The 25224-nt window shown below is 39.9% G+C and overlaps 2 protein-coding genes across 2 annotated transcripts; one reads left to right on the top strand and one right to left on the bottom strand.

Annotated features, from left to right (window-relative positions):
• The first annotated feature begins 3856 nt into the window (after positions 1-3856).
• On the top strand, positions 3857-14257 carry LOC110171280 (acyl-coenzyme A amino acid N-acyltransferase 1-like). Its single transcript, XM_055160325.1, has 10 exons — positions 3857-3890; positions 4404-4622; positions 7026-7125; positions 7689-7885; positions 8691-8866; positions 10327-10443; positions 11420-11505; positions 11722-11815; positions 12516-12596; positions 13949-14257. Exons 1-10 carry the CDS (start codon positions 3857-3859, stop codon positions 14123-14125), a joined length of 1281 nt encoding a protein of 426 aa, XP_055016300.1. The 3' UTR covers positions 14126-14257.
• Positions 14258-17838: 3581 nt separating this feature from the next.
• On the bottom strand, positions 17839-23056 carry LOC110171279 (protein S100-B-like). The gene is made up of 3 exons (XM_055160685.1): positions 22913-23056; positions 21411-21554; positions 17839-18883 (listed from the first exon to the last, which is right to left on the bottom strand). The coding sequence occupies exons 1-3, from the start codon at positions 22916-22918 to the stop codon at positions 18740-18742; spliced, it is 294 nt and encodes a 97-aa protein (XP_055016660.1). The 5' UTR covers positions 22919-23056; the 3' UTR covers positions 17839-18739.
• Between the last annotated feature and the right edge of the window lie 2168 nt (positions 23057-25224).

Below are 25224 nucleotides of genomic sequence, written 5' to 3'. Positions count from 1 at the left end.
ACAAAACAAAACAAACAAAAAAACCTGCATGTAAGTGACATCGAAGCTGCAATTACATGTCCCCCATGGAAAGCTTATAGTGAAGAGCGCTGCTGCTGCTGAATCCACGGTTTTAGCCACAGTTATTGTAATAGATCATGGTTTTCTCACATGCCCAGTGTCGGGAACTACACAGGAACTCATTATCCACATGTTTCCAGACATCTTCTGGTAAGCATAAATAGAGCCTATGCTCAAAACAACATTATTAGGTGACGTGGACCTCCTTCTTTCTGACCAGTCTTATTATGATCAAGGTTCATACTTGTTACATTTTACGACTTCCGTGGGGGTTATACAAGCCAAAGCGTGTGTGTTACTATTTTAGTGTAGTCTCATTTGTTCATTACACACAGAGACAGGAGCCGTGTCTGGAGTGAAGTCTGAGACGATGACCCCATGGCTGCGAATTCACTCAACATTTACAAAGCTGAAACATTCTCTGGGTAAGACTGCACATTGACATATTTCAGTGTAGGACTGCAAGATATTGAAAAATCTTTGCTAGAGCTGTTGGCCTTTAGTTGGTTTTAATCTGTCGATGGTGTCTTGGCTGACCAAATTTTGTATTAGTCAACTCATCTTTTTTATTATTACTCTTATTATTATTATTATAAAGATGTGGATGTCTGTTACACTCCTTGATTTTCTAACTTTCTGTTTGTTAAATCAACGATTTAGCCTTAAGAGGTAACTGCTGTTGTCTTTTTGGCCTATACAAATATTCCATGTATTTCAGCAATGCTTGTAGAGGTCTAAACTGCAGATAAACCAAGATTTTTCTCTCAAAACACACAGGGCATGTTCTTCTATGCAGTAAACTGAAATTGCAATTGATTTGATTGTGATACATGTTATGCAGGCCTCTAGCACCATCTTGACCTTATTCTACCCCACACACTTTTGTCTCTAAATGCTCCAAAACAGTGCTTTCTTCTGGTGGCACTTACAGTTAAATAGGGATCCCATTCATTTCAGCTTTTTAGTCCGTATCGGCCCTATTTACTCTTCAATTAAAAAAAAAACAGGAGACATTTAGAAACATGCGGATGAGAACTTCCGGCAGGCTCTGTTAATGGAAGTAACTCTGACAAAATCTAGGAAATCTGACAAAATGGCCCAGTTTTCTTCATCTAGATGTCACTGTAGCTTTCTGTTATGTTCAGTAGATGAACAGTTACAACCATACAACCATTTTAATAATTTTCCCACCGACATACAAAAGAGAAGAGATGAGGATGCCAATTTTGAGATTATTCCAGACAGCACCCCCGTACTTCGATGGGCTTTTATCAGAGTCCATAGGCGAGCCCAGTGTCAGTAACTACACCGGAAGTCGTCATTCATATGTTTCCAAACGTGTATAGGGCCTATTGAAATCATTTGCTGTCAAGAGTGGCAGCCTCATGCAAAACAATACAAACTAACACAAAATATGATGACAGAACACAAAACTGCTGGAATAAAGTGAATATTGAGCTCAAATGTCCTTGTTTTCCAACCAGGAAGTAAAAACGTACAAAATTTGCCAAATTGGGAAAAAAATATATATTTTTAGCTAAATCTTAAAAATAACGTTAACTCTGTTTTAGTTAAATTTGTCAAAATTTGTGTAAGTAGTAAAATTATATTACTATATTGAGATACTGCTCAATATGTTAAATGGATGGATCATTTCTGGGGATCTGTATTTCTCATGGGTATTTTTTCTTTGTACTTGTGGGGAACTTTTTCTTATTTTTCTGTAATACAATAAGATTTGCGCTGTAAAGAAGATGGATAAATAACTTCTATGACTCATTATAGATACAAATAAACTAGGTCAAACTAACTATTGTACTGTATAGTGTTTCATTGTGCTACATGCTATAAAATGCTGGTTAAAATAATCCAACCGGTGTTAAATAATAATCCAGTGCTCATCTCAATTGGACCAACACAACTCTGGGTCATTTTGACCAGCAGTTTGGGTTAATATTTTAACCCAACTTTTTGAGTTGTTTTTCCTACTCAATTCTGGGTTGTATTTTACTACTCTGCTGAGTTAATTCTACCCAACACATGGGTTAAATGCTTATAATCACCAAAACAATCATATTTAAGAAATTATTACTTTTAAAAAATTATTATAATGAGAACTTGTCACACCATTAACAGCAACACTATGAATTCAGCAATAAAATGTTCATTTAAATTGTCTAATTTGTAGTTTGTACTTTTACAACTTCTAGTGACAGAATTTCAAGCACTGGAGTTTCAGTCTGAAGGACATTCCACGGTGAGAACAGAAAGAAATTGTCGTGTTTACAGGTCAGATATATCTGGCTACACAGACTTCATAAAATGAAATATTATTAAGCACAAGATTTGGGGTGGAGTTTGGGTCCAGAGCTGAGGGGCTGTGCACACTGCTGTCTGCTCCACTGTCAGAGGGAAAAACAGGTCAAATATATACAGCTCAAATTTATCTTTCTCCACACATTACAGGCACACTGGTTCTCTGATACTGAATATGACAAGTATATTTATGACATAAATATACTTCACATTTAATTTATTACCCATTTTAACAGGGAGTTAATAAAAAACAAACAAATCCTCGATCAGTCCAGTATTTCCATTGCCCGTTGTCCATTTGGTCACATGGCTCAGTTTACTGAGTTTACCTTAGGACCATTGCAAACGTCAATATAGCGCCTTGGAGTAGCACTTCCACAAGAGGAAGATTTTAGAGAGAGAGTCCTTTCATCAAGGGCTACGACCAGAGAACAGACCAGGTACACAGAAAAGCAGGAGTCTAGATGCACCAAGTGACTTTTAACATACAATACAAAATACGTTTGACAAAAGGGACACAAAATAAACCATAGTGATATACTGAGGTAATTTCATTGTGGCACGCCACCCTAACACGCCCAGTAAAGCCCAGTGCCGAGCCACAGATGCTAAAAATACAACCCATGTTAGTCCACGATGCCCGCACACTCTGCATTTACTGAACTTGATGCCTTGCAACAGTAATCTTGGTGGCCGCTGTTGACAGTTGAAGAGTCTGTCCATCCATCCATTTTCTTCCGCTTTATCTGGTGCTGGGTCAGGGAGGTAGCATTCTGAGCAGGAAGGCCTAGACTTCTCTTTCCATGCACACTTTCTCCAGCTCTTCCGGTGGGATTCCGAGGCGTTCCCAGGCCAGCCTAGAGATATTGTCCCTCCAGCGTGTCCTGGGTTTTCCCTGGGGCCTCCTCCCAGTGGGACATGCTGATCTTCATCCCAGCCACTTCACACTCGACTGCAAACCGCCCAAGTGCATATGAATGATGATGCCATCAGGACAACCTCCTGATCCTGTGGTCCCCAAACCAGCCACCCTCCAAGCCCTGACTGCGTCTAGAAATCCTGTCCATATAAACAATCAATAGGACCGGGCACAAAGGGCAGCCCTGGGAGAGTCCAACATGCACTGGGAACAGGTCTGACTTACTGCCAGCAATGCGAACACAGCTCTTGCTCTGGTCAAACAGGGACCACCTTCTCCAGATCCACAAAGCATATGTGGATTGGTTGGACAAACTCCGGCACACCAGAGGGTGTGTTCCAACTACAGGGGGATTACACTCCTCAGCCTCTTCGGGAAAGTCTATGCCAGGGTACTTGAGAGGGCAATCCGACCGATAGTCGAACCTTGGATGCAGGAGGAGCAGTGTGGTTTTCTTCCTGGTGCTGGAAAAAGGCGGGAAAATATCTGTCATTAAGTTAGACTTGAAATGACCCAACCTGTTGAACCAGCATTTGGGTAAGGTTTAACAAGGCAACCAAGATGACTCCTGACCGAGAAGTGACAAATCATGACAGTAAAGCTGATGCTGACATCTACTGAACATAATATTTTGATTTTTTTTTTTTTTAAAACACCGCTATAGCGGTATGCGTGAATAAAATTGTCTGGACATGATCCTCATTCTCCACAACTTGTCTGGTGGTGGTATGTGAAAATTTAGAATAGTATTTTGTGGATAATTCTACTTGAGAGTTATTGTTTCAGTGGCATAGTTATCGTCTATATTTTCTACTTTAATGTTTGTTATCGTGACAGGCCTATGATCACATTTGGTTCTGGATGGGGGCCACGCTGATGTCCATCTGTAAAAAAAAAAATCTACGGAGATATTATTGTGAATCTGTCAGACAATTGCAATACAGTTATTTTTATGATGCCAAATATTACTGAGCAAAAAGCCCTCTTGTGTTGCCTACTTTTGCTCAGATTTGTGTTGGTGTAAATCAGTGTAAAAAATTAATATGAAAAAATTAAACTTGGTTCATCTCGGTCGTGAAGGTGAATCGTTATATTTGTTTTTCTTCAGGTGTTTTGGTGAATGTTCGTCATGGCAGCAGCCTCAGACCTGGCCCTCTGCTCTCTGCTGACCCCTGCAGGGCGCTCATTGATGAAAAGATGTGGATTAGAGCCCGTTTCCTGCCTGCTGTGGCTCCGGTCACTTTGTCCACTCAGATGTTCTGTGAGGACGGAGACCTTTGGCAGTCCTATGCACACTACAACACAGACTCAGAGGGAACTGTCGACTGTGAGTTCAAATATTGTATTCAGTTCACTGAGACCTGGATTTCTCTATTGAAGATAAGTAAGTTTAACATAATGTCATACTGTGGAACATTCCATGCAAAGCAATAACAACCCAGAGACAAGCAGGTGGTGAATTCTCCACCAGAAAAGTTAAACAGTGCACCTTTAATAAAAAGACAGATAGATAAACGCTGTACATTGATTTAACATGTAGGGTTCAAACATTTTAAGGCCAGAATGAGAAGCAGTGGAGAGTGTGCCAGGAGTGATGTTTTTTCAATAGAAGTCCATTACATCAAGGATTCAAAGGAACCACTTTGCATCCAACTCAAACTCTATTGTCCATGTGGCCGCTCGAAGCTGTGGTCGTAACGTCTGTGGTGCCTGTCGCAGCAGCAATCCCTGAACCCGATGGTGGACACCGGAAGTAAGGGATGCCGTCAGGCTGAAGGAGTCCTATCAGGCCTTGTTGGCTCGTGGGACTCCTGAGGCAGCTGACAGGCACCGATGTGCGCAGAGGCTTAAACTTAGAGCTGGGAGGAAGTTTGGGGAGGCCATAGAGGAGGACTATAGGATGGCCTCAAAGAGATTCTGGCAAACCGTTCAGCACCTCAGGAGGGAGAAGCAGTGCTTCACCAACACTGTTTACAGTGCAGGGGAAGAGCTGTTGACCTCGACTGGGGACGTTGTCCGGCGGTGGAAGGAATACTTTGAGGTTCTCCTCAATCCCACTGTCACGTCTTCCGAGGAGGAAGCTGAAGCTGGGGACTCGGAGGTGGACTCATCCATCACCCTGGCAGAAGTCACTGAGGTGGTTGGCAAGCTCCTTGGTGGCTCTGGGGGGTGAATGAGATCCGTCCTGAGTATTTTAAATCTCTGGATGTTGCAGGGCTGTCTTGGCTGACACACCTCTTCAACATCGCGTGGCGGTCGGGGTCAGTACCTCTGGACTGGTAAACCGGGGTGGTGGTCCCTCTGTATAAGAAGGAGGACCGGAGGGTGTGTTCCAACTACAGAGGAATCACACTTCTCAGCCTCTCCGGTAAGGTCTATGCCAGGGTACAGGAGAGAAGAATCGGGCTGATAGTCGAACCTCGGATCCAGGAGGAGCAGTGTAGTTTTTGTTCTGGCTGTGAGATACTGGACCAGTTCTATACTCCCCATCAGGTGCTCGAGGGTTCATGGGAGTTTGCCCGACTAGTCCACATGTGCTTTGTGGATCTGGAGAAGGCATTCGACCTTGTCCCTCGTGGTGTTCTGTGGGGGGTGCTCTGGGAGTATGGGGTCCGAGGCCCTTTGCTAAGGGCTGTTCAGCCCCTGTATGACCAGAGCAGCTGTGTTCGCATTGCTGACAGTAAGTCAGACCTGTTCCCGGTGCATGTTGGACTCCGCCAGGGCTGCCCTTTGTCACCGGTTCTGTTCATGGTATTTATGGACAGAATTTCTAGGTGCAGTCAGGGCTGGAGGAGGTCTGGTTTGGGGACCACAGGATTTCATCTCTGTTGTTCGCAGATGATGTTGTCCTGTTGGCTTCATCAGGCCAGGACCTGTAATGTGCAGTGGGGCGGTTTGCAGCCGAGTGTGACATGGCTGGGATGAAGATCAGCTCTTCCAAGTCCGAGGCCATGGTTCTCCACCGGAAAAAGGTGGCTTGCCCTCTCTGGGTGGGTGGAGAGTCCTTGCCTCAAGTGGAGGAGTTCAAATATCTTGGAGTCTTGTTCACGAATGAGGGGAGGATGGAGCGTGAGATTGACAGGTGGATCGGTGCAGCATCTGCAGTGATGCGGTCTCTGTACCAGACCGTTGTGGGGAAGAGGGAGCTGAGCCAAAAGTCGAAGCTCTTTATTTACCGGTCAGTCTTCGTTCCTACTGTCACCTATGGTCATGAGCTCTGGGTAATGACCAAAAGGACAAGATCGCAGATACAAGCGCTCGAAATCAGTTTCCTCCACAGGGTGGCTGGGTGCTCCCTTAGAGATAGGGTGAGGAGCTCAGTCACATGGGAGGAGCAGGGAGTAGAGCCTCTGCTCCTTCACATCGAGAGGAGTCAGCTGAGGTATCTCAGGCATCTGTTATGAGTGCCTCCTGGGCGCCTCCATTGGGAGGTTTTCCAGGCATGTCCCATCCGAAGGAGGCCCCGGGGAAGACCCAGGACACACTGGAAGGACTATGTCTCTCGGCTGGCCTGGGAACACCTCGGGGTCCTCCGGAGGAGCTGGAGGAAGTGACTGGGGTGAAGAAAGTCTGGGAGTCCCTGCTTAGACTGTTGCCCTCGTGACCCGGCCCCGGATAAGTGGAAGAAAATGGATGGATGAATGGAATTTTTCAGTTTTTATGTGGTGACTTTGACTCTGATGTGATCAAATATGTTTGACTTCCTTCTCCTCTGTCTCTTCTTCTTTAGTGTGCACACATTCTTCAGTCGGGGGCTCATTCGTCGGCTTTGAACCGATGGGGCTGTTCTGGAGTCTGGCGCCGGCTCCAGGAGAGAGAGAGGGACTAAGGCAGGTGAAGAAAACCCATGGCTACAACATTAACCATGGATACAGGAGTCAACGAAAGCATCAATAATGAACCAGAGGAAACTACTATACTAGTATATGCTTTAACTACTAGCTCTAAACCCAATTGTCACATTTTGTGAAAAATACCAGGCACATTTTGGTCATACATACAAAAATATAAGACATTTCTGAAAAATTGTAAACATATGATTTGAATATTATTTTAAAGAAATATAATATATATATAATAATAATATATATTACTTATTTCCAAGTGGACAAGCAGGTACTGCCACCAGGCTAAGTTACAGGTCAGATCTGCGGAGAGGGGACCTCACTCAAAGTTAGGAAAGCTTGTCTTTCTAAGTTATTTTGCTCCAGATTCGTTGCTATAACTGCTAGCCTCGATGATCTTCTTTTGGATGCAACCGAATGCTCTGACGTCACACTCACTTAGCCCACTTATATTTGACTAATAATCTTAATAATAAAAAATATTTTATTTATTAGGTGCTTTCTGGACCCTCAAGGTCATCATTATACAATCTATGGTTTGTCCACAGGTTGAGAAAGAGGGACACGCACACTCCCTATGTGTTTAAAGTGTCTGTTTTGGAGGGCCACGTTTCTCTAGGTCACCGGGGAGCAGAGCACACAGAGCTGGCCTCCATCTCCACTGAGCGCTGGTACATGGCTCCAGGGGTTAAGAGGATCGAGATCCGACAAAATGGACTTGTAGGGACCTTATTTCTACCCCCAGGTGATCAGACACAAGTCCTATTTTTACACAGATTAAAGTAATTCAACTGTACTACCTTTATTACCTTTGATTGAAACTGGACAAATTGCTACCCACAATCACATTTCAAACAAAGATGTTAAATTGAGAGAGTGTGGGGCTGGGGGTTTATTGTCGGCATTTATCTGTGTTTAGCTCTGGCGTCATCCAACTGTTACAGAATTTGCCCTTCTTTAACCCTCTCAGGCTCAAATTAATTTTAGTATCAGGAAAAATCTGATATTTGGGGAAAATTATAATATGGGGTAGTAATATACAATTCTGACTTTTTTATCCTTTGTAAACAAAAAAAGTATTTTGCACTTCTGGCAGGCCGTTTGCGTGGAGCCATTCTTGCACAGTCTGCATCACCCACGTTTATCAGCATGGATGGGAAAAAGGCTCCTGAGTAAAAAAAGCTCATATAATATGGATGTAGAGTAAGTAGGTACTTGGAATTTAGCTGTTGCAAATCTGCAACACCTGCCTGGAGAGGGTTAACATGATCTGTTTCCTTGGTCTGGTCTCCAGACTGTTTTTATTTAAACCTCCTTGTGTGGAAGCAAAGTCAGGCTTGAATACTACATGCAGTGTTGAGTATTCAAATCACCGGGTCCCAGACTGATGGTAAATAAACTTACCCTGCCTCAGACATCCAGAGGGTCTTTCCTCTCTGTACTGCTCTACTACTATTTTTCCTACCACAACTACTTAATTTGCTGCTGCTACAAATATGCAAAATATAAACTATGTATTAAATGATTAATCACTGCATACATTTTTGCAGGTCTTGGTCCATTCCCAGCCATTTTAGATCTGTTGGGGATAGCTGGAGGTTTGGTGGAGTACCGCTCGGCTTTGTTAGCATCTAGAGGCTACGCTAGCTTGTCCCTGGCATACTTTGGGCACAAGGATCTGCCCGGGCCGCTAAATACAATCAATGTTGGGAACACATACTTCAAGGTGAGACAGAACTCCCATTCCAACTTGAATGTACTTGAATTTGTTTTATATCAAATATTTATCTACATTTTCCAAGCCCCACTGTGTGTGTGTGTGTGTGTGTGTGCACATACACACACACACACACACACACACACATATATATATATATATATATATATATATATATATATATATATATATATATATAGTATATATATATATACAAAGAATGTTTGTGAAATCCCTGCCATCCAGATAGAAGACTTAGCAAAGCAAAGGGGAACTTCAGTTTTGTCAACTGCAAAATGTATTAGATTAACAGATGGAATTAAAGTTCTCCTTTGCTTTAATATAAAATGTAATTTGTCAAATGTCAAAATTTATTTTGTGACCTTGAGTACATAATAATTTGATGGATCTGGGCCATATAGCATTAAAAAATACTTCATAATAAAACTGAAATTGTAATTTAGGAGGAAAAACATCATTTGAACAGTTAAATGCGATGTACCAAATTTTTAGTCTTAAAAACTTCCTTACACATGCATTAAGTGTCTTCATTATTCATCGCAATAAGTTCATAAACTCTTTTTCACAAGCAGAGCAAAGGTTGCTGTCACAACTAGCATGCTAAATTGCACTTCCTGATGATCAGAACGCTATCTAATTAGATGTAGTCAGCAGGCGTATTTTGACCTCAAGAGCTGCTTATACAGTACATCTGTACTGGGGCAAAACACAGTTTGCTCAAAAACATGGAAAGAATTTAGTACAGGGCTTTTAATAACAATGAAAATAAGAATGATTCAGGCTTAGTAGGGACTTGAGGGGTTAGGGTTAGGAGCTAGGTTTAGTATTTAAATTACGGTGAGTAGTTACTAAATCGAATTAATTCTTAATTATTTGTTCATTATGAATGATGTCTTTGTTCAAGCTTTGAGGCTAATTCAGGCTAAGACTATTACTAGGGTTGTCAAAAGTATTGAAAATCTGATACTAGTCAATACTAAAACTAGTATTGAAACTAGATACTCATTTGAGCAGGTTGATACTAAAAAGTCACATTCACAGGACAGAAATGAACCTTTTGTGAATAGCTTTAAAATGATCTTGAGTCGTATCAGAACAAGTATAAGAGCACATATATTAGTATACGCCTATGGAACCTACCTGGAACACTGAGGGATTACACACATAAGACCACATTGTAATATAAAAGAAAGCGCAATTTAATGTTGAAAATCACATTCTATTGTCTAAAGAAAGAGTGTTTTTAATTATCATTGTTGTATCAGAATCAGTATTGATTATCGAGCCTATTTAAGTTTAGAATTTTTAGTATCATAACAAGACTAGTTATTATAAAGTTTGACATTTTTCTGTTGTGAAAACATGATTTGATTTTTGATTTGATTTTTTTTTTTTTCAATATTTATACTTGAGCAGTGTGGTATTTCATAATAAAAATCATTTTACAGACAGCGTTTAAGTTCCTCCAGGACCATGATCAGATTTGTCGGGACAGAGTGGGGATCATGGGCCTCTCTTATGGAGGTTACCTGGCTCTGAGAATAGCCACTTTACCTGAAATTAAGGTATGCCACAAGAGTATTCTTTTTAGTCCAGGTTTGAGTCTGGTTCAGTCCTGATCTAGACTTGATTTGGTCCTATTTTGATCCTTTGGGCTAGTCCTGGTTTAGTTCTAATTTTGAAAGATTGATAAAGATTGATACTTTGCAGTAACATCACACTAGATTGTTCCGGGGTGTTCTACCTAACTTATCAGGGTGACACAATGCACACAGTAGCACACCCATATACAAAACTCAAGAAAAAATGCAAAATGGAATTAAATCACCCATTTTCACGAGTGTTCATGGTCCTGTTCAGGAGTTTGATTTTCAACAAATTGATTGATTTTGATTTTCAAACAAACTTGTTAAATAGCACAAATCAGATCTACTGATGGGATTCCAACTAAATCAGCTCTTTTATATTTTAGTTAAAATATAGCTCAGATTAAAGTCTACCTTGAGTACCAGAGCTTCTAACAGAGCAGTGCCTATAGTTACATTCATACCTCCAGGGAATGTTGATGACATCAACTGCAAAGTAGCAACAGAATGATGAAAAAACTTCCAGGTCTAATAGTATTTTTGATATTGTTTTACTCTGATGTCAGGTTGTAAAAATGTTTATTTGAAAACTTAGTCCTACCAGATGTTTCCTATCTTTAAAAACCTGAAAAAAGTAGTTGTAAACAGTTTGCAGTGGTCCAAATGTATTCCTCACTTAACTTGTATACAGAGCTTTCTAATTATTCACCATGATGTTATGAACTTTTTTCACAGCTTTTAGAGACTTAAGTGGAATTTAAGGTGGAGTTTAACAACAGCATGCTATCTGGCAATAAAATGCTTTATAAGTAGATGTAGGTAGTGCACAGTGGACTTATTGACATAAAAACATCTTTTTTAAAATATATCTGAACTAGAGCTAAACTAACTCTGCTCAAATATATGGGGAAAAAAATCATGTACAGCACCTTTATTTATTTTTATTTTTTTGCAGCTGTCTTGTTTGATTTGCATAAATGGACCAGTGGGCAGCGTCGCTCCACTCTCTGACGATGAGGGGAGAACTCAAGATTTTACCGTGTACATTTTAATTCTGTTCACTTTATTTAAATGAATGGGATCCCCGGAAGTGCCACCACCAGAATGTGGTTGTGCTTTTGCTGTGTGGAGGGTTCACCACTGCTCATGGTCTATGCTTGTCATCAAACTGTAATATGCAAAGATAATGGGAAACAGATTACCTACTTGTAGCAAGACAATTAACTAATATTTTATTTACTGGTAATTGTGTTTTAGTCACCCAAAATACTGGAATTTCATCTATGATGGCCATATTATCTTCCGGGAAGCCTCCCTCCCGGCGAATCTACTACCATCACACATAGTCAAGGTAACTGTAGTGGACCAAACAGAAAGGCAAAGACAAGGTATAAAAATAAGTTTAAATTTAATAAAGTCCAACAACAACTAACAAAGGCTCAAATTAGGCAAATTATTAACAAAAAAAGCCGGGCCCAACTGGGGTAACTCAAAATCAAACTGAACGGAACAAAACTAACCTAACCAGACAAAGGAACAGGGCTGTTTAAATACCAGAGGACCAACTAAAGCTGAACACAAGAGGGAGGAATTACACTAATTAATTAACTAAAACTACTAACTTCATCAAAGTAACAAAAGGCAAATAATTATAATACAGAAAATAATAAATGATAATAAAGTGACCTCAACACAAACTAAACAAAGTAACTGAATATAACTAACTAAATAGTGCTCCCCCCTTCTTGTTGAGTCATGATGGTCTCTCCCAAGGATCCTGTGTCCGGTGCTCAAAAAACCCAAAAAGAACAAGTGTAAGTAAATCAGATTTATATTAACTAAAATGTGTGTACTCAAATTAGAATATAAATCTAAATAAAAGGAATTAAATTATATGTAATGTAATGAATCAATGTAAGTGAAATTAAATAATACTGACACTATGAAGTGGTGGCAGAGGTATCCACCACAGTAATGCATTATACTTTATTCTGTGTTTGTCAGTCTGTTTCACAATTTTACTGATTGCTTTTTTGTTTTTGTTTTCTGAGATGGAGAAGATTTCTTGTCCGGTCTTGTATATTGTCAGTGGGAATGACTTGATGGCATATTCTGCAGAGAACGCTGATCTGGTAAGGGCTGTTTATTATTTTCAAGTGCCTATAGTTTTCAAGTTTTTGGAATAATTACTTTTGGTTTAGAAGAATAGCACCACAGTTTACCCTTGTATCATAGTTTTTCATTAGTTAAAGGTCACGAAAACAAACAACAAACAAAGCATAATATAGTTGCAAAGAAATATTGCAAAACTACTTTATTCCACTGACATAAAGCAGGATAATCCCAGTAAACCTATTTTTAAATATACTGTATCATTAAAAAGCATGAAGTGCAACAATTCAATTGCAGATTGAACTAATAATAGAAGTTATTTTTTCAATCCTCTACAACTCAAAAAAATAAAAAAAAATAAAAATCTTCTCACTATTGCAAAGAAACTGTACACACAATAAATATTTAGCCCCAAAATATATTGTTTCAGCATTCATATTGAACAATAAGTGAATGTAGTATTTATCAGGACTGTTTACAAACACTGGAATGGTCAATAAGTTTGAGGTTTTCACGCTGCTACTCGTCAAATTGATGTAAAAGAGCATTTGCTCTGACAGCTGGTGTGAACATAACAGCCACATTCTGATTCACATTATCAGTCAGCTCTGAGACCACCTGGTGACCCCGGATCTGTCTGCGCAGGTGACAACGGGTCTGTCTGCACAGGTGATCCCGGGTCTGTCTGCATGTCGCACAAAAAGCCACGTGCCTATACACCAGCGTGTATAGTCCTCACGAATGCGTGCATATTCACGGGGCTCTGTTCCCTTGAAGCCAGTGTTATGGAAATAAGTCCATAAATAATAATATAAATAATAAAAATAAATAAAAAATAAAAATTGATCAGCCAATGGCTCTCATGTGGCTCATGCTGCATGTTTGGGGTGAATGATGTGCGTGAATGTGAACAAGAGCAATCCAAAGTAAAGCAAACAAAACTAAATCTAGTGCACATTGGGAGGGTGCAGTAATATGTGTAAAGGTTAAGATGTAAGATTCTGTCCAATGCTCCGCCCACAAGCCTACATCGCCCATGCTCGCACATGACAATTCTCCATAAATAGAAAAACATGATACAACTCGACAAATCTGAGGAGATGTGCTGTAGTTTCATTAGTACAATGTAAGCTGTGATACCGCTCTGAAGAGGGAGTGACTTAGCATGGAGAGCAAAGGGAGGCTCAGAGTCAAAAAAGAAAGTGAAACTTATAAAACATGTTAATACATTGTTTCTGACAGATACAGCATTTTTTTAAATGATAAAAGATTGAATCCATAGAAGTAGAACGCCTTTTCTTTAAGAAGCAGTGAGTCAGAGGTGGTTTTCATGTGTTGCCTGATTAGTCTAACACTTGTTCCTCTTGTTCAGTTGGAGCAGACCCTAAACGCCTGTGGTAAGGGTCACCTGTTCACCCGCCTGTCGTATCCAGGAGCCGGGCACCTTGTCGAGCCTCCATTTACCCCCAGCACCCGAATGGGTCTGTGGAGCGTCAAACCAAAGAAACGTGAGTCTGTCTCCACTGGTGCCAGTACGACACTACACTGAAAAAGCATGGAGAAAGGTACACCAGTTCATGGAAACTCACCTCAGAGGAGACAGAGGGTAGGGCATTAAAATGGCACCTGACTACGGTAATTTCCGGACTACTGGCCACTACGTTTTTCTCACACTTTGAACCCTGCGGCTTATACAACGATGTGGCTAATATATGGATGGATTATTTGTTTATCAACACAACGGATGTGCCTGCAGCCAGAGTGCAGAAAGCACCGCTGTCTGTGAAGTTAACATGAAGTTGCAACACTAGCTAGTGCAGCTGTCAGTGCATGAAAACATGTGCTAAAATAAGTTATGATGCTAAATTAACATTAGAGAGGGGGATACAGTTTAATGACCCGTATGTGTTAAACGCAGGTGAGTGTTTAAATGAGGAGAAGAAACATATCAAACTTCAGTAGCCAAACATCCACTCATACATGCTCGATTCACCTAGCCCCGCCCCCAGGAGAGCCTGAAATCTGCTGAAATCCTACAAAACACTGACATGATACAGACAGGACAGAGGCTCTTTGTAATAAATAATCCTCTCGTAATACTGACTTTTAAGTGCCGTGTTACAAGCACTGTTTGGAAAACGCATGTACTGGTATTTAATACAAATTTTTAAAAATCTTTCTGTGTACCATCTTTCTGTGTAAATATCTCAAGTTAGAATGTGGACACCTGCTGCTTATAGACAAGTGCGACTTATATATGTTAAAAAATATATATATATATCTTAGTTGATGCGTCTTATATTCTGGTGCGTATTCTACACACCATTAGAATGGATTTGTCTGACGAGCCTGTTCCTTCTATATTCTGATCAAGTCCACAAAAGGCCACTGTTGGGCAAGTTACTTTGAAACTGTAATGCGGTATTTATTACCTATTACTGTCATTTCAAAGTAATTCATTACATTACAATATTACTGCATTTAAAATGTAAGGCATTACATTACTATTGCATTACTTTAAGTTACTCTCACCAAAGTAACTTTTGCGCTCTATATGGACTGAACCAGGTCTAAACCAGGACTAAACCAGAGCTGAACCAGGACTAAACCAGAACTGAACTAGGACTAAACCAGAAGTGAACTAGGACTAAAACAGGACTCACTGTAGGGAAGGGCTCGAAGGAGACCGCAGGAGAAAGGAGCGGCTCTGCTCCGCACCTCGCGGAGGTAAGAGCGGCTGTCACCCGATCGCTCTTTATGGACCCTGCTGCTCGGGCTCGCGGCCCTGATTTCAGCAACTATTTGCAGGTACCCGAGCCGGTGCAAGAGTCTGTTACAGCGCGTAACTTCTACCTTCCTTCAGCGTGTCCAGAAGTCCAACTTTTTGTGTGGTGGTTTGCATCTTCCTCTGCCTTTTGGGTGCAGGAGGAGCCTTTGTCGGTGCAGAACGTTTCGTCGACGTTGTGGGTTTCGTCGGGAAGAAAACTTGCAACCGTACAGCACTTCAGAATCACACTGCTAGAGACTGAACATGTATTTAAATTTGGCAGCTGAACACATTCTGTACTGTTCTGTACAGGAGACAGGAGTCCCTAGGCCAGTCAGGACGCAGCGGGAGGAACGCAATACCCATTCATACAATGTAAAAAAAAAAAAAAAGGCATGCAAAATTGCACAAAAAAATAAAAATAAAATCTGCGAAACAGCGAAAAGTGAACTGCGATAGAGGGAGGGACGAGTGTAAACCAGGTCTAAACCAGAACTGACCCAGGTCTAAACCAGGTCTAAACAGCGTGGAGTTCTTTGTCAGTCCTTTCGCCCGCGGTTACCTGAAGGTCTATGAGGGCGCATCTCCGGCGTTTCACCGCTGCTGATATCGAGGTGATTTTAGCGAATTTGTATGAAGAAAAACCCACCACTTCAATCCAGGTAAAAAAAAAAACATTGTATCGAGTAAAATATTACTATTTTTTCCCCTGTAATGCCTTACATTACTGCGTTACAGCAAAAAGTAATGCATTGCTGTAATTCGTTACTTTTATAACGCGTTACTCCCAACACTGCAAAAGGCTAATGCTTAAATGGGTTAGATGAAGTTTATGAAGTTAGAAAACTGGTTATGATTATGGTTATGGTTAGGGTCATGGTTAAGTTTAGGAACAGGATTATGTGAATATGTGGAAAATGGCTTGGGTTAAACCAGTGCTTCTCAAATAGTGGGGCGTGCCCCCCGAGGCTCCGTCAAGGGGGGCGCGTTTGACCTCGGGGAACATGCTTTTTTATTTTTTTATTTTTATTTTTTTTTACTGTTCTAGAATAAAGTGGCGCTCTCATTGGCAGAGTGTGCGCAGGGAGCATTCGCTCGGTGGTGTAGGAGTTTTGTTTGCACTGAGCATGCGCACTTTGCACACAGCACAGAGTTTGAGTATGAAGTGTAGACACGAAGTGTAGCAGACCCTCAAGTGACACCATGAAAAAATATTTAACAGGGATGAGAAGACAGGTGGAGAGAGACGGAGATAAAGAGACAAACGAAAATCTCCCGAAAGCTAAGACGAGGAAATATGACGAAGCGTATGTAGCGCTTGGCTTCACTGTGACTACGGTGGGAGACGAGGAAAGACCGGTGTGCTTACTGTGTCTAAAAATGTTGGCAGCCGACAGCATGAAGCCCAATAAATTAAGGCGTCACTTAAATACATTACACCCCAATCACTCTGATAAGCCGCTTGAGTTTTTTCAGCGAAAACATGCCGAATATTGCCGACAATCATCCCGCTTTGTGACTGCTACTTCAGTAAACCAGCGAGCGTTCTTGGCATCATATAAGGTGGCAGTGTTATGCAGAGTTGTACTTATAACAATTTTATAGACAAATGATACTATTTATTATTTATTTATTTATGTTTTATTCTTCCTAGGGGGGGCATGACAGAAAATTGAGAAGCACTGGGTTAAACCATTGTTTTGGGGTAGTGTTAGTGTTTTAACATGTTAGCAGAAAGAAGCAAGAAACTCAGGAAAAACACAAAATGGATTTAAACAACACATTTTCTGGAGCCTGAGAACAATTAAAGCTTTCATAATCCTGTTTAGTTTTTTTTTTTTTCAACAAAAGGTAAGACTAACTGAAAAACTGTTGGCTAATGCTACCTAGCTTGTGACTTTAAATGTATGTGTGAGAGACTTGTTTAACCACACAAATAATCTCACCAATAATCTCACCTGTTCTAGTTCCAGCTATGTCAGTTCTTTGTGTTTAGATCATGTTAAAGCACTAAAAACTAAACTTGTAATCTGAGGTGAGAGAAATGTAATTTTGTTTATAAATTATGGTTAACCAATGCTTCTTTGTTTCACATGTGTCATTGGAAAAACAAATCTGACTGGACGATCATAACTTAAGCCTGGACAGAGGTAGTGGGGACCAGACTGATAACTTTATGTAATTAAACAACTAGTTCTCATTCTGGATTTGCCAAGCAAGGACTTGGATTGACACTATTCATTGCACTAGATCCCATTATGTGTTAAAACTTGCCTTTATGGACTAAACATTTAGTTCATTCTTTGCACACAAATTTGTCTTATTATCTTAGAAGAAATGCTGCAGTCATTCAATAAGGTCAGAAGCAGGTGAATAAACATGCAATATATTCAACCTTCTTCAGCCTTTAAATACATGTGTATTTTGTTTCTTTTTAAATAAATTGTGTTTCTCTTTGTTGGAACAGTTGTTGTTGAAAAGAATGACACATAAACCACAGGCAACTTTTGTTTTATTGAGACATAAACAACACTGGGTTGTTCTTTGGCGCCATTATTTTTGCAAAATGCACATTTTTTCAGGCAATTAAACAAAATATGAAAACATGTATCATGCTATGCCAGGTGCCTCATTAGGAAAGTTACAAACAGCATCCTAAAAACTGAAAAATTAGACTCACAAAAAGTAATGACTAAAAATCACAAAAACATATCAAATTATTCTTTAGATTTTTATGTACAGACCTCTATTATTTTTCATACCTTGAACTAATGGAGGTCTGTACATAAGAACCTAAAGTATAATCATGTTATAAATGATCGATAAACATTCTATAAACTAAGGAATATTCACATTTTCATTTCATTTTCAGTTGACTATATAAACATGCAGTTAAATTTGTTCAGTCCTGTTGTACACTTAGTTTTGCATGTTTGGTTTCATGATTTTCAAATTTAGACTAAATTTGGCTTGCTAACATATATTGTCAATATAAATGAGTTTTACATCAATGAAGAAGCAGTTTGTGAAGACAAGTGGAAAATATGTTGAAAATTACAGGAAGTAGAGAGTTTTAAAACAAAATCATGACATCACGTTATAGGGAGAATTCTATCCAAAAGTTCAGCTCATTTGACACTAGAAACACATTTTTTCAGATACTTTCAACATTACTTGAACAAAATAAAGTTGTTTTCTTAAGTTTTTATTTGTATAATCTTTAGAGGGGTTTTAGACCACTCTATAACATGGTTGGTAGGTAACAGTTGCGGAATTTCCTTTTGTGATGTAAGTAAAATTTTGAACTTAAAAATGGTCAAACTGGGAAAGAATTTCAAATTTTGTTGGAAAAATCTAAATATAATGACAAATGAGTAGTCCAGTCTGTCATAGACACTAATTTTTGGCCCCAAAGAGGTCGTGACAGGCAGACGTCACCATGGCAATGAGGGTGATGAACTCCGGGAAGTCGATCCACTGGTCTCCGTTTTGGTCCAGGTCTGTGAAGAGCTGGTCCAGGGTCTCGTTCTCGTGGATTGTCTGTAAAAAGAAAAAAAAAGACACAATCAGTATTTAAGGACTGAGGCAGAGTACTACCTGATATATTGTCAGTGAATTGCAAGGCTGTTTCATGGGTTCTATGGGACAACTTGTTTTTTGCTTAGTTTTTTTTTTTCACAATGCAAAAGATTTGGTAATAGTTATAACAGTGCTAACGGAAACAAACATTTTATTTTACGAACACATAAACAACTGGTTTGTTCTTGAATCTTGACACACCCTTTATGGAGTTCACAAATAAGTTTGTGCACAGCAGCGCGCTGTCTCACTCACTGTGTCTCAAAGCTAACAGTCGCTTTTACTGAAATCATAAAATACAAAATAAAGAACCAATTCAAATTCTAATTAATGAAAATAAAGACTACAGAATGATTTTATTCAGTTATTGTATATGTAGAATACTTAAATTTCTGGTATTGTTTTAATATTTATTGTACCTCAAAATTAGCATTAGCGTTAGTGTTGGAGCCATATTGCCTGTGTGTAGCTCCCACCACTGTGAGACGCTATTTGTAATTTTTTATGTAATTACCTTCCCAATAAAAGGAGAGCAAAAAGCGCACTCAGGTGTTGTAGTGTGGAGGTAAACAGTCTTTTGGTCATGGTCTATAGAGGGCTAGATCTGTGTATGGCTGTGAGTGATGCCAATAAACTATCGAGGAACACACTATTTTTTGACTCTTTTAAGGCAGACACATGTTCAACATGCCACACACACTGCAGCCGTAGATCTTGCACAGGGCAAGTTTGGCCGCTACAGTTAGCATTGAGACACAAACATCTCTTTTAGCACAGAAGTGTACTCCACTGAAGTATTCATTTTATTTTTTGTGTACTTTGTTGTCATGATGTCAGTCACATCCACCCTCAGCTCCTTGTTCACTGTCTTATCTTTAAACATTTATTCATTTTTGCACGACTCAGCAAAAACCACATAGAGATCAAATTGGACAGGAAGTAGTGAGTGTGGTTGCCAGGCGCTGTTGTGCATAGAGCATAGACTGTATAAAAAAGTGGACTAAGTGAGTGTGACGTCACCCATAGCATTTGGCGCCACTCACATGAAGCTCACGATGTTAGCGGTTACAGGGTCAAGTTTGAAGCCAGGCTATGTTATGGATAGGATTTTTTTGATGGACAAATTAGCAAAAAAAAAAAAAAAACAGGATCATGTAGAGCGGGTTAATAAGAACATTTTAAGACCAAAATGAATGAGGCTCTGCAGCAGTTACATAGCCTGATTAATCTGCCGGTTTTACTTCGTTTCACTTCATACAAACCGTCTGACCTCACAGCCTTAGATTCCGTTTGCTCGACAGTAGGCGGGTACTTTTTTAATTTAACCAATTGCTGCTATTTGGTTGTAACGTATGTAATGCGCTGCTAACGGAGCTAACTGGTATATTAAGCTTTTCTCAAATCCCGTAGGAAGAAGGACAATAACGTCTTTGATGAAATTCATCAAACATTCTCTTTGTTCCGGCTTTAAATCCTCGATCTCAGGAATCGTTGCCAACACTGAATATATGACTCTTCGCTGATTGGCTGGTGCCCGAACTTGCACTTCTGGGGTTTTTGCGAACCATCTATTGTATTCTGATTCCTGACCTAGTTGTTGGAGAGAAATAAAATTGAGCAGAGGCACTAGGTGGCACCAGCCTGGCTAGCATTTAGAGAGAGGGGCCACAATATTCCAATGTAAGTCAGTGGGAGACAGGGTGAGCAGGAGCCGGTGCCCGCATATGAACTTACTGTTTGGAACGTGTCTAGCGTGTTAGCCATGTCCATTTATATATTACCACACAAATCTGCATTTTAACCATAGACCGTATATATGAGTGGACATAGCTAACGCACTAGCCGCCTTGTGCCAAATAGGAAGTTCGCCAGGAGGCTCTTCCGGCTCCTTCTGACCCAGGCTCCAATTGATTTAAATTGGGATCTTGTGGCCCCTTTCTCTGTAACTGCTGCAGTGAGCCTTGACATTTTGGTCTTAAAATGTTCATATTAACCCACGACACATGATTTATTTATTTTTTTCGCTATTTTGTCCATCAGAAAAATTTTATTCATAACATAGAGCCTGGCTCCAGATTGGCTCCGGTAACCATGAACATTGCGAGCCTCATTTGCGCGGCGCTGAGCGCTATGGGTGACGTCACACTCACTTAGTCCACTTCTTTATGCAGTTTATTATTTTAACAATATTCATTTTAGCTGTCCCCTTTATCTATATCTTTAAAATTCCATCTGAAACCCTGCAATTGTAAGATTCCATGGTTTTACTGTAGTAATGGTTTGAATGATTATCTAAATATACATTTAATATTAATAATGTGCACACATAATAACATTATTTTATGTGCAAATGTATTTTTTAACAGTCACTGCAGTTTCTGTAATGTTACCATGCAAACTTTCTTAACTGAATTATAAAAACATTCAGGAAGGATCCAATTTGTGATTTGATAGCAAACACTAATGTCATTTCTGTTGCAGATCTGACCTTTATGAAATGGTTCATCTCATTGTTGATCAGCTCCTTAAGCTCCGCCTTCCTCAGTTTGCACTTTTGTCCAGAATATTTGTGGAAAACTTTAATGATCGCCAACATTCCGTTCTCCAGCTCCGACATGTTGTCCTCTGATGCCTGGGATCAGAAAACACACTTTTTAAAAGGTACATTGTGTAACTTTTCTGGTGGAGCAGAAAACAGCACCCTCCCTGCACGCCACAACTGAACAAATCCCAGAGTCACTGTGAATGCGACAAACAAAGTCCCACTGACTCATCCGTTCAACTGTTGTGTTTCGTTTAAAGTACAGTGCGATTTATTTGTGAAAAAAGTTTAAAAATAGACCATTCAATGACAGAGCGTCTTATAATCCAGAGCGCCTAATAGTGCGAAAAATACTGTACATTTACAATACCAACTAGAAAAGCACTCAGAGAGCGCAGACCTCCGCCAAAGACTACCCCCATTTTTTATCTAAATTGCGATAAAATCAGTCTTCTGGATCAGATCCGGATCAGCCTTTGGAATATGAAAGAGGATCCCATTGTCCATCCCTGAGTCAAATTTCATGGGGTTTGGTCAATAATTAACCGAGATATTGAGAAACAAAATTTTTGGCCCCATTTACCACAATGTTAACTAAAATTTCAAAGTGATCCAGAATCCAGGATTTCTTCCGGATCACCCCCAAAATGAAATCAGTTCTTCCTTTTCACATTTCCAACAAATCCTGAAAATTTCATCAAAATCGGTCCATAACTTTTTGAGTTATGTTGCTAACAGACAAACAAACAGACAAACGCCGGCAAAAACATAACCTCCTTGGCGGAGGTAATAAAAAGCCGATAACTAGAATAGCAAAATAACCTAATAATTAGATCTGAATTTTGGTGTGTTTAAAAGTACAAAAAACAAACTACAGTCATTTTTATTAAAACTCAATTTCAATCTTAAACATTTTTATTTTTTGTCTTTTCTTTGTCAGAACCTGCACATGAGCAATGAGAAAGAAATCAGATTACTCACATCAGATGTACCTATTCTGACATTTTAATAATCTGATAACTCCAGAAATCAGATTAGGGTTGGATTTCCAGTGAAACATAAACACTGACGAGCCCAAACTTTTATCTTTTGCAAAATTTGGTTTCAATTTGGTCCTTTTTCATTCATTGCATTTCTTTTCTTTGGTTATTAAGTTTCTTTTTTATTTCATACTTGAATATTAAAGGATTTACAATTTACAAGGCACATTTTTTTTTTTATTATTATAAATCTAACTAAATCTTGAAATACACAGTTGTAAGATTTGATTTTTACCACGTTATCAAGTGAAGTAACCCTGACCCAATCCTCATACACACATATAATGACACATAAAGAGCTTGTACATTGAAAGAAACTCTACAAAGAATTAAAAAGTAACTCTACACTCATTATTGTGCTCATTTTCTCTCCTTTACTGAACTAATGATGACAAATCTGTTTCTTACCTCCATTCTGAAGTTGATCAGTGTCAGTGCTGCCTCTGCCTCTGTAGCCTCACCCTCTCCTCTTTCCCTTTTTACTGCCTCTCTCTCTCTCTCTCACTCACTCTCTCCTCTTTCTTTTTTTAACTGTTTCTCTCTCTCACTCCTCTTTCCATCCTCTCTCCTGTCTTCTCTCTCTGCTCTCTCTCTTTCTACATCTCTCACTCCCTCTCTCCTCCCATCATCCCTCTCCTCTCCCTTTCTCCTCTCTCCATCCTCTCTCTCCTCTTTTCTGCTCTCTTTCTGTATCCTCTCTCTCTCTCTCTCTCTCTCTCTCTCTCTCTCTCATTTCCTTCATCTCTACCTCTACCTCTCTCTTCCCCTCTACTGTCCACTCCACTGTCTATCATATTCACCACTCCTCTTCTCTCTTTCTCTCTCTCATTAACTCATTTCTTCCTCTCTCTCCTCTTCCCTCTCCCCTTTCCATCTCTCTCCTCTTCCCTTTCTTCGCTCTCTCTTCTCCTCTTTTACTCTCTCTCTCTTCTTTTTCTTTCTTGTTCTGTTATTGATCGTTTGTATTAGTCGTGTGCACACTTCCCACTCTCCTCATAATCGTTCTGGTAATGGACAGCTCTGTGGTCAGTGCTGTGACACACATGCATTTCCTGGTTTGGTCACATGACCTGGACTTGTGGTCTGAAAGTGCATATGTGAGAGAGAGAGAGATAATGTGGGCTCAAAAGGAAATATGTCTGATTGGAAAATTGAATAATGAATTTAACTGGAGTAGAGGATGCTATCCATGGGTTTCATAATTATGACAAATTAGAGCAGTTTCCATAGCGATTAACAATTGAAAAGATGTGGGAGGAAGGCCTCAAATGATGCAGAAAGCTGAAACCCACAACAAACCAGAAGGCTTACACTTCACATACGTATATACAGATTCAAGAAAATTTAATTTTGTACAAAAAGAAAGTTCCCCTGTGCCAATGAAAATAAAAATTTTACTTCTTGGTTGGATATAGAAAAGAGAGAAGAGAGCGTTCCTTTTCACTGTTGACGTGGCTCCCCCAGACCTCCTGACCAGACCAGTTCTTCTGTTCACTGCACTTTTGGGAGTTTTTCCTCATTTTTCTTGTGTTTTAACTGCTTATTTTAACTCATTTAAATACAGTTATTTGAGTGACTGAATGACTGATTGGGCAGCAGATGTGATGTGATGTAGCAGAGTGACGCATAGGTAATTCTGTAAGTTGGCAACCATATGGTAAACAAAGACTAACATTTAATTTACAGAATATTTGGCTGATAACAGTATATGATAAAATCTAATACAAATAAATAAATAATGATAAAGTGGGACTTTAGACACAGCTCAGAGCAGTGTCACATGCAGAAGTGACACAGCCAGTGTGGGGTGTATTAGGACCAGTGATGAAGAGAAGTACAGGAGCTCATTGAGGACTTTGGTGCAGGGTTAACCACCTTCATCTGAACACTGCAAAGACTAAAGAGATGGTGGTGGACTTTAGGAGGAGCAGGCCACAGCTGTAACCTGAGACCATTGAGGGGGACACTGTGGAGGTCATAAAGTGTTAAAAGTACCTGGGCCTACAGCTCGACCACAGACTGGACTGGTCTGAGAATACAGACCTGAAGTCCTTTAAAGGGACAGTCTGAAATTTTGGACATAAGACCTCATTTCCTAGTGAGCCAGAGTGTTGGAGATGTGTGGAGACAGTTTTTAAAATATTCCATCCAGTCCTTGCATTTGCAATGGTCGCTGGTGCTAGGCTAGTGCATGTCAATGGTCATAGTTATTCTGCCACTAAAAACAGTCTTACCCACTCCACAAAACATCCAAGGCACAACTATTATTTTGCCAGACTATTGATGTGAATGTCTGTGTTGATAGAATAATATTTGAAATAAAACTAACCTTGCATCGCATGAATCGTAGCATGTTGAGGGACTATTTTCTCATATATCAGTCCGCCGGTGCCAAGCTTTCTATCAGGAAGTACAACCTGCTGCTGCTCAGACATAAATCCTTAAAATGCAAGGTAGGAAATGAGCGCCTATGTCCAACATTCCAGACTGTCCCTTTAACATCTCAAACAGAAGCTCCTGTTGATGTTCTACCAGACAGTAATCTTCAGTGTCCTCTTCAACGCTGTGGTCTGCTGGGAAGGAACTGTGCGACTGGATGAGCTGGTGAGGAAGGCAGCATCTGTAGTCGGTGCATAGTAGGAGTGTGCAAAAATATTGAAATATATATATATCGTATTGCTTAATGTGCTGATACAGTATCGATATCATGGGCTGCACAG

This window comes from Boleophthalmus pectinirostris, unplaced genomic scaffold (genome assembly GCF_026225935.1).
Source record: "Boleophthalmus pectinirostris isolate CB_2022bp ecotype Guang Dong unplaced genomic scaffold, ASM2622593v1 HiC_scaffold_3, whole genome shotgun sequence".
NCBI classification, from domain to species: Eukaryota; Metazoa; Chordata; class Actinopteri; order Gobiiformes; family Gobiidae; genus Boleophthalmus; species Boleophthalmus pectinirostris.
Note: the sequence above shows the minus strand (reverse complement) of the source record. Positions and strands in the feature narration are given on the sequence as shown.